The 10216-nt window shown below is 41.0% G+C and overlaps 1 protein-coding gene across 1 annotated transcript in view; it reads left to right on the top strand.

Annotated features, from left to right (window-relative positions):
• ADGRF5 (adhesion G protein-coupled receptor F5) overlaps positions 1 to 10216 on the top strand; it is a 102433-nt gene that overhangs the window by 55892 nt on the left and 36325 nt on the right. Inside the window, exons 15-17 of the mRNA XM_026652789.1 lie at positions 3828 to 3869; positions 3969 to 4028; positions 7289 to 7373. Coding sequence (XP_026508574.1) covers positions 3828 to 3869; positions 3969 to 4028; positions 7289 to 7373 — 187 coding nt within the window. The remainder of the gene's footprint in view (positions 1 to 3827; positions 3870 to 3968; positions 4029 to 7288; positions 7374 to 10216) is intronic.

Below are 10216 nucleotides of genomic sequence, written 5' to 3' on the forward strand. Positions count from 1 at the left end.
CTAGTGTTTCACTCTTGATTTACTTGCTTCTTGCTAAAACATATGTCTTTATTACGCTTTCTAATGGTGCTATAGTTCACATTGTCTTCAGTCCATGGTCATGCATAGCTTTGTAATTCTGCCTGAGGCTGCGCAAGTCTATTGTATTGTTCAGTGCTGTCATAGCAGCTGAAGCAGAGGTTGACTGACTGGTTTTTGTACTGGAACTTTTTGATACTCTAGAGCAAATACTTGACACGCACAAAAGAAAACAAGCTTTTCACTAACTATAGTAGCATAGCACATACAAAAATAAAATACATTCCCAAAAGCCTACATAAAAATACATATTAAAAGGAGGGGACGCTTAATCCTATAACACATTATAGCCTGTTGGTTTTGGGATGTTTTAGTATGCGTAAGCATTACAGAGTCTGGATAGCTTCTTCCTGTTCATAGCCAAACAGCTACCCAGAATGGATAGTCTCCTCTTTCCTGTCTTTTAGCTGTGTTTGAGGGTGGGGGAAACCACTAGCTTTTCTCTAGTGTCAATTGAATTGCACTAAAGTAATTGAAAAATAAGCAAGCAGGTAGCCTGCCTTACTGTCCTATTATTGATGGTCTTAATTAAGAAGTCTGTTGGTTTATTATCTCATTTCACTAAACAGTGTGCAATCCAAATGGGCTACATTTAAACTAAAATCCTATTTAGGTAGCTGCTCTCTGAGATTGCGATCAGTACCCTTCCTGGCTCTGGTCTACTTCATGAAGATTTCAGCTGTTTGTCGTTCAGCAGTGGATGGTGATAGGTTTCAACGCCTTTCATGTTATTAATTCTTTACAGAAGGAAACTGTAAAAACCAAACTGTTCCTTTTGCAATCTGTCCATTTCTTCCTTTGTGCTGCTTCTGAAGGTTAACCTAGGTAGGCTGATCCAAGTCTCTTAATTGTATGTCAGACCCTAGTTGTGAAGATCATAAGGGAGCGTTTAATACTTGTAATCTGAAGTAAAGCAAAAAGGCATTGTGTGTTTAAAAGCTGACGAGAGTGTGTGGGAGGCATATGGTGTATGTTTTAAATTGGCAGCTGCTCAGCTGAGGGTTTTTACTTCAAATGTCTCATTCAGATGCCCCTAATCAGAGCTGCTCTTATAGCTTCCAGCTGTATTAGTACCATGCATTGCAACACTTCTTTCTCTCTAAAGCAAGGTTTACGTGGCACAAGAAACCTGAAATCTAGAGCCCAGTCATAGAATGGTTCAGAGTGTTTGCAGGTAGGAAAGTGTGAACACGTGTCTGTTAGTTTTCTCTCCTTGCTTAGATCATTCTCTTTGGTTAGATGTAGCCTAACTATTGAATAGCTACAGCAAGTGCTGTGAATGATGAAGAGTTTTGAAAACCTTTATCCAGTAGTAGCATAAAGCAGCTCCTGCAGGCTGGTCCTTCTTTCATTTCACCCAAGGCCCAGCCTTGATTCCCTTAGTAAGTGATGGAAGGAACCCAATTAAATGTTAGGGAGAGGTAAAATTAGATTGAAATAATCAAAAATGCAAAGTAAGATCTTGGCATCCATATGCAAGCAAATTGTTATTGCTTCTGTTAAGACAGTCTCTTTGACAAGAAAGGAGGCCAGATTTCAAGAGGAGTTTCTGCTGTAAAAAACTTCCTTGTAGATTTCCTTTATGGGCAACTGTGGAAAGCTTAATTTAGACTCCTTTTTACATCCAAGAATAAAACAATGTCAACATCCAAGAATATGGCCCCCTGTTTTTGCGGGGGGGGGGTTTGAGAGAGAGAGAGAGAGCGTGCGCTCTGCTCATTATCTAAAATATAAAAAGCTCAGCCAGATTCTGCAGTAATGGGTACCTCTATCAATGCATATAATAATGTTAGAGCTGTATTGATCATATCATTTATATGAGTTTGCAACTGCTAGAAGAGGGCCTCATCCTCCCTGATTGAACTAACCTTGTTATCTCTAGAGTGATTTCTTGCCTGCATATTTATACCTGCCTCTGGGAAATTTCCACTACATGCATCTGACGAAGTGAGTATTCACCCATGAAAGATTATGCTCCAATACGTGTTAGTCTATAAGGTGCCACAGAACTCTTTGTCAGTAAATAGATTGTGTTTCTTACTGATTGGTCTTTGCCGATAAGTTGTGAGGTAATTCTTTCCCCAAATTACGCAAACAGCTTTACTTTGTGCATGGGAGCAAGATTCACTATGGTTAAGAATGTATTCCCATTTATTATGTATCCTGAGCTACCATCAGATTCTGTTTCCTCCAGTGCTTCCAAATAATTAGGGATTGTAGGACGGCAGTCCAGATCTAAGGTATCAAAGACACAGTAAATTGATGAGCAATATTAATGGGAAGTAAACAACTGAAATGGACCAACCCACCTGACTGACTGTTTTCTGCCAATCATGAGCTAAGATTTTTACTTGCAGAATGAGTTCTAACCGTTAATGAAGTAACCTGGGAGTCTGGCCTCCTGGGTTCTAGTCCTCTCTCTGCTTTTCATTCTGCCCAGGGCTTTCAGGGTCTATAGCTCCATGGCATTCCATCAGGCAGACTGTTCTAGAACAGGGACCATATTCCCTTTCACTGAGAATTTGGAAATTTTTGGTTTCTTTGCAGATGAGAAAAACATCCAACAAATTCTGAAATATCAAATTCTCCATAAAATGGAATTACCTTTCTCCACCCAGCACTGTTAACAAATAATAATTCATTTGTGTAAACCACTCAGATTCCCTGGGTGAAATGCCTTATAAAATTGAAAATTACTATCAGAATTATTGTGTTACTAAGGTACGGCTCTGGGGGGGAAAGGAAATGTTTGGAATAAATATCGGGGTTTTTTTTCCATTTTTTTTGCCCGGTATGGAAAAATTGTCAATTTTGGGGGAAATTGAAAAGGAACTGTTATGAAATATTTCAGCGAAATAATGTTTAGAATAATGTTTAAAATAATATTACTGCTGACCTTCCGGCCTTCAAAATATTTTCTAATAATAACTAATAAGTATTTTAAATGAACAAAATGTTTCTCTTGGCAAAAAAATGCACCTAAGTACCTGAGCATAAAGTTGCAGCTCATCCCTAATGCTAGATGTATTTGTCCTTATTATCTGAATCAAAACAATAGAATTTATACTTATTTATTTCATAAGTATACCAAACAGTACTTTTTATGTGCTAACTAAATTATGCATAATACATTTCTCCTTCTTACAGAAGTTAATCAAGTTTAGTTTTGATAAGCAAGTAACTACTGCAGATATTTCAGTTTTTCACAAAATTTCATTTCTTTTCTGAAACAAAAAGAGGAAAAAAATGTTTTTCCCCCCGTCTTCAAAATTTTACATCCCTAGTCACTTTGCATATTACTTTTTGATAGCAACATGTTAACCACACAGTAACAGCCTGAGAAAGAATGGCAGTCAATATTGTGGAAACATTGAATAAGCACTACTGCATTATAGAACAGGACATTTAACTGGTCGCCATCTTCTCATGCAGTACCCAGGAAAAATGGGATAATTTAAAGACACAATGACATCCATAACCTGGAAATTCCTTGTCTGTGTTGGTTTGTGTCACGTCTGTGAGCTGAATTATTATTACTATCTATATTACAGCAATGCCTAGAAACCTGAAACAAGATCAGGACCCCGTTGTGCTAGGTTCTGTACAAACACATAGCAAGAAACGGTTCCTGCACTGAAGAGCTTATAGTTTAAATAGTCAAGACAGACAAATGGTGGGCGAGGAATGCTCTAGTGTGGTTAAATGTGGACAAATACATATATTTATATTTAAATATCATATTTTTATAGGGATTATTCATTCTGGTGTTTGGAACTCTCAGGGACAAGAAGGTAAGAATTCAACTAATGTCTTACACCTGATACAAAGATATGCTTAGTATTTGAATTGACTGCATGGATTTACTAATTTACTTTGTTTGCAAACCACAGGTAGTAGAAGCCTTGCTGAACAAATATTCACTTGGAAGATGGAGTACGCCGCAAACAAAGGTTAATCCTCTCTAAGAATGGATTTCATAGTTACTTTATTAATACTCTGCAGTGCCTCAGATGTATTTTTAGTCAAACATATTTTATACTCATTCTTATTTACTAGAACTGCTCAAAAAAGAGAAGAGTTGGGAGAATTTTTTTTTTTAATCTTTTCAAAATTCAAAATATTTTGACCTATAGTTAGTCAAAAATGGGGGAAGTGGAGTTATGAAAATTTAATCAATATTTTTACTTTTAAAAATTATTCAAAATTTATTTGAAACTTTGAAATTTGGTTGATTTTTTTTGAAATTCAAAGCATTTCAACCAGCTCTACCATTGACCCACACAGGACCATAGAAACAAATAGGGTGCCTGATTCTGGGGGAAGTGCCCACTGACTACAAGCAGGAAGGGATAGAAATCCACATGCTTCGGGGCATAACCGCTTCGAAGGGCACGTGTTAGCAGGGCTCACATTAGCACTCTAAAAATAGCTGTTTAGATGTTGCTTTGACAGTGCAGCTCAGGCTCTCATGCCCACCCCTTCCAACCTCCTCCCCTCCAAGCTTGAGAGCCTTTGCTCCGGCCCAAGCTGTGAGGTCTACACAGCTATGAGAGCCCCACCAGCAGGGGCGGCTCTATGTATTTTGCCGCCCCAAGCACGGCTGTCAGGCGGTTTCGGCGGCATGCCTACGGGAGGTCCGCCGGTGCTGCGCCTTCAGCATCCCCACCGCCGAATTGCTGCCGAAGCCGCGGGACCAGCAGACCTCCCGCAGGCATGCCGCCGAATGCAGCCATGCCGCCCTCACAGTGACTGGCAAGCCGCCCCCCGCGGCTTGCCGCCCCAAGCACGCGCTTGCTGTGCTGGTGCCTGGAGCCGCCCCTGCCCACTAGAATGAGTCTGTGTGCCTGGGCTGGGAGGGTCGCTCCCAGATGCAATGTAGACATGCCTTGACTATTGGAGGTCAGGAGGGACTTTCTCTGGACACAGCTTTATCCCAGAATTTCCTACTGCAGGGTTTCCTCCACCTCTCTCTGTAGCATCTGGATACTGGACCAGATGGACCACAGGTCTGATCCAGTATGGCCATTCCTATGGCCCTGACATTTTTAAATGGTTAAATTCATAGAAATATGGGCCTATGAGAGACAATGGAGTTTATGCACAGACGAATGAGTTATAGCTGTCGAGAAGCCACTGCTGCAGTTGATATGAATTAGCACCCTTGCTGGCAGGCACATTAGAATCCCAGGATGAAATACACTTGCAGTCCCAGAGCTGATACCTCCACATAGTTTAAGGCACTTTGTCCAGACAGTTCAGGAGAGCTTGCACTGTGCCTGCCTGTTCTGTACTTATTCTGTGGGTTGACGGAGGACTTCACCAACACACCTTCACTACAGACTCTTTATAAAGAGCGTGTCTGCCTCCTGTCAGGCTGGGAACATTTCCATACAGCTTTTTAAAAAAAATATGTCATTGTTCATCTGGTACCTGCTAATCTGCAGCCACTGGTTGGGTTGTTGATATGAATGGGTAATAGTGTTCGATCGGAAACTCATCCAGTGCTCCACTCCAATCAGAAATGAGTAGCCTAACTAAAATTACACACACCTGATTCGGGAAAAGCCCCCATTGGGCCAACTCAAACTCCCAGCAACATCAGTGGAAATTGCACCCTTCAGGATTTTGGCCTCTTTCAATGGGAGTTTTGCCAATAAGGAGAGAGTAAGCAAAGCAGATCAGGCCCTGTGTGACCATCCTTCTTAAAAATAATTAATTCACGTTCATCTTCTTCCTTGATCACCTTATGAACTTGTGTTTCAGAGCTATTAAATTGCATCCTTTTTTCCACAGTGAGTCAGTCTGACGAACCTTATAAAAACACTATCACATTTAATAGGGAATGAGGACCCTGCTATAGAAAGTTTAAACAGATCTATTGCAGAGATCTCATTAAATTCTATAGGCTTTTAGAGTGTTTCTATTGAACCCCTCTTTATCTCTGGAGAAACCTGTTGGTTCCAGCCCTATAGAATTCTATGAGACTTTTCCATTAAGGAAATGTCCTTCATCTCCAGCAAGATAAACTCATTTTCTCTCTGCCCCTCTGTAAAATACCAATTGTTTTATAAAAAGAACAGGAGTATTTGTGGCACCTTAGAGACTAACAAATTTATTAGAGCATAAGCTTTATGTTCCACCTGCCCTCTGGTGGTTAGAATCAGACTTGCTGAAATGCTTGTGGCAATCTCATCTGTTGATGACTGACTTAAAGAGGATGTCAGGCATAGTGCTACTGGTCATGCTAATGGGAATTCTCCTTGAGCTCAAGTGGCAGAAGCCCTGTGCTATCTGGAGTGAAAGGTCTTGTAGTCTAACCCCATATATCATATGCGCCATTTAGGCAGAGGCTGTTTGTGGCTGTGTCTTGTACTTTATTTTAAGTTTAATCTGTCTGCTTCTCTCTTGTCCACGATCATTATCATAAATGTACATATTCCTGGCTGGAGAATATGCCAGACAAATAATAGAGTCACAGCACACACACAAACAATTCAGACTAAAACCACAATCCAGTCCAAACAGAGCAAGCCACAAGAAAGCAAACAGAGAGAGAAGTGAAGGCTCTAATTTGTGCTGATAGGTTGAATGCTACTGAATGCCCCAGTAGCATCATTATTCCCTCTGCAATAGATTGCTTTAAAGCAGTGGTTCTCAACTTTTCCAGACTGCTATACCCATTTCAGGAGTCTGATTTGTCTTGCGTACCCCCCCAAGCTTCACCTCACTTAAAAACGATTTGCTTACAAAATCAAACATAAAACTACAAAAGTGTCACAGCACACTGTTAATGGCAAATTGCTGACTTTCTCATTTTACCATATCACTATAAAATAAATTGATTGGAATATAAATATTGTACTTACATTTCAGTGTATGGCATATAGAGCAGTATGAACAAGTCAGTGTCTGTACAAAATTTTAGTTTGTACTGACTTCGCTAGTGCTTTTTATGTAGCCTGTTGTAAAACTAGGCAAGTATCTAGAAGAGTTGATGTAACCCCTGGAAGACCTCTGTGTACCCACAGGGATACGTGTACCCCTGGTTGAGAACCACTGGTTTAAAAGGCCCCTTTATCTAGCCTATCTCACACCCCATTTATATGCCTCCTGTGTGCTCCACTGAACAGCATTCTATTCACACAATCTCTTTTAAAATGTAGCAGAAAATGTTCCTGACTTTTAACTAAAACCAGTTTCCATCTTACAGTTAACGTCCCTGGGTGATTCTGCCCCCGTGTTCTCCATGAGCTCTCCATTCTCAGGAGCACTAAACAACTTATTTGGCAAAGCAGGTATGTGACAATGGCTACGTGATAACAAGGACAACAGACAGAATTTTTGTGCCCATTTTCCAGTAGCTGAAGGCAGTGGAATGACTGGATTTACAGCGGTATAACTGGGAGCTAGAGCTGGCCTATTAAGGTTTGTTTAAAAATTCATTAGATTAGGTTAGTCTAAAAAACTCAGTCATCTCAAGCAGTTCATGGCCCTCAGAGACCGAGTACGGGCTCTTGAGACCAGAGTGACTGAACGTGAGAAGTTAAGGAGACAGAGAAGTACACAGAGGAGACTTTCTGGGACACAGTAGAACAGTCCCACATCCAGTCTGACAGTCTCTGTGCTGTTGAGGAGAATGAAAGTTTTGTGGAAGGAGAACATCAAGCTGGAGCAGAGAGAATGATCCTGTAGTTGGGACCATCCTTCCAGATGATGCCATGGTATCTTCTCACACTGAGGATACCCCTCCCGGGGAGGGGACCTCTGTTATTAGGAAGAGACAGGCAATAGTAATGGGGGATTTGATTTTAGAAATATAGGTAGTTGGGTTTGTGATGACTGGGAGAACTTCATGGTGAATTGCCTGCGAGGTGTGAAGGTTGCGGACCTCTCAACACATAGAGACAGACTTATGTGCAGTGCTGGGGAGGAGCCAGTGGTTGTGGTACAGGCAGGTACAAATGACATAGGGAAAGTAAGAGAGAGATCACAGGGGCCAAATTTAGGCTGCTAGGTAAGAGATTAAAGTCCAGGTCCTCCATGGAAACATTCTCTGAAATGCTTCCAGTTCTATGCATAAGGCCACTTAGACAGGCAGAACTGCAGGGTCTCAATTGTTTGGTGGAGGAATTTAGGTTTATTAGGAACTGGAGAACCTTTTGGGAAAGGAGGAGCCTATAGAGGAATGATGGGTCCACCTAAACCAATTGCTGGCATGTAAAATTTAAAAGGTCATAGAGAAGTTTTTACAGTAAGGCCTTAGGGAAAGCCGACAGGTGCGGAGAAGCACACGGTTCAGACAGACTCATCCCTTAGGGAAGGATTTATTAAAGGGAATGCTCTATTAAAAATAAATATATGGAGATATACCTATCTCATAGAGCTGGAAGGGACCCTGAAAGGTCATTGAATCCAGCCCCCTGCCTTCACTAGCAGGACCAAGTACTGATTTTTGCCCCAGATCCCTAAGTGGCCCCCTCAAGGATTGAACTCAAAACCCTGTGTTTAGCAGGCCAATGCTCAAACCACTGAGCTATCCCTCCCCCCTCTATACCAATACCGCCGCGGTCGCCACCCCCCAAATTGTAGCGCCCTAGGCGACTGCCTAGGTCGCCTAATGGGTTGCGCCAGCCTTGTACTGAAGAAACTAGAAAGGAGCATAGTCAAGTGTAAAAATATAATTAGGTAGACCAAAAAACAATTTGAAGAGCAACAAGCAAAAGACACGAAAACTAGCCACAATTTTTTTTTTTTTTAAGTACATCAGAACAGGAAGCCTGCCAAACGGTCAGTGGAGCCACTGGATAATTGAGGTGCTAAAGGAGCACTCAAGGAAGATAAGGCCATTTCAGAGAAGCTAAATGAATTCTTTGCATTGGTCTTCACTGCAGAGGATGTGAGGGAGATTCCCACACCTGAACCATTCTTTTTAGGTGACAAATCTGAGGAACTGTCCCAGATTGAGGAGTCAATACAAGAACAAACTGATAAATTATACAGTAATAATTCACCAGGACTAGATGGTATTCACCCAAGAGTTCTGAAGGAACTCTAATCTGAAATTGCAGAACTACTAATTTTGGATATGTAACCTATTGCTTAAATTAGCCTCTGCAACGGATGATGGTAGATAGCTAATGTGACGCTGAATTTTTTAAAAAGGCTCTAGAGGCGATCCTGGCAATTACACGCCAGTAAGCCTAAATTCAGTATCAGGCAAATGGGTTGAAACTATAGTTAAGAACAGAATTATCAGACATATAGATGAATACGATATGTTGGGGAAAAGTCAACACAGCTTTTGTAAAGAGAAACCATGCCTCACCAATCTATTACAATTCTTTCGTGGGTCAACAAATATGTGGACAAGGGTGATCCAGTGGATAGAGTGTACTTGGACTTTGGTGAGGGACCTTGTCAAAGGGTTTCTCGAAGGCTCTTAAGCAAAGTAAGCAGTCATGGGATAAGAGGGAAGGTCTCTCATGGATCAGTAACTGATTAAAAGACAGGAAACAAAGAGTAGGAATAAATGGTTAGTTTTCACATGGAGATAGGTAAATAGCAGGCCCCCCAAAGATCTGTACTGGGACCAGTGCTGTTCAACATATTCATAAATGATCTGGAAAAAGGGGTAAATACTGAGGTGGCAAAGTTTGTAGATGATACAAAATCAACGATACTGGGCTAGATGGACCATTGGTCTGACCCAGCATGGCCATTCTTATGTTCATGACATGGTGCAATCAGTATAGTTCTGAGCTACACTGCACCACCTAGGACTGAGGAGATCTGAGCTGTTGCTTGAAAGCAGCACCTCTTGGCATAGGGTAGCTGTTTTACTAGGGCTAACTTATTAATTGATACTTAGGGAGGTATTGTTTTAAACTCAGAATAACTTGGTCCCTATAGGTGTGATCTTTTTAACCCAACTATAGCTCAGAGGAGATGAGGAAAGGTTTGGGCTGAAAGCAGCAAATGAGGGATCTTAATAGATAGCAAACAATTATGTTTTAAAAGTGTCTTTTTAACCACATATTGGGGCAAAATCTAGTGCCAGAACCTACTGAAGCCAAAAAGATTGCATCAGTACAACCAAACAGAATTTCTCCTATATTTTTAAAAAGCCAGGCCACGATTT

Source organism: Terrapene carolina, unplaced genomic scaffold, assembly GCF_002925995.2.
Source record: "Terrapene carolina triunguis isolate 2854851 unplaced genomic scaffold, T_m_triunguis-2.0 Scaffold42, whole genome shotgun sequence".
NCBI classification, from domain to species: Eukaryota; Metazoa; Chordata; order Testudines; family Emydidae; genus Terrapene; species Terrapene triunguis.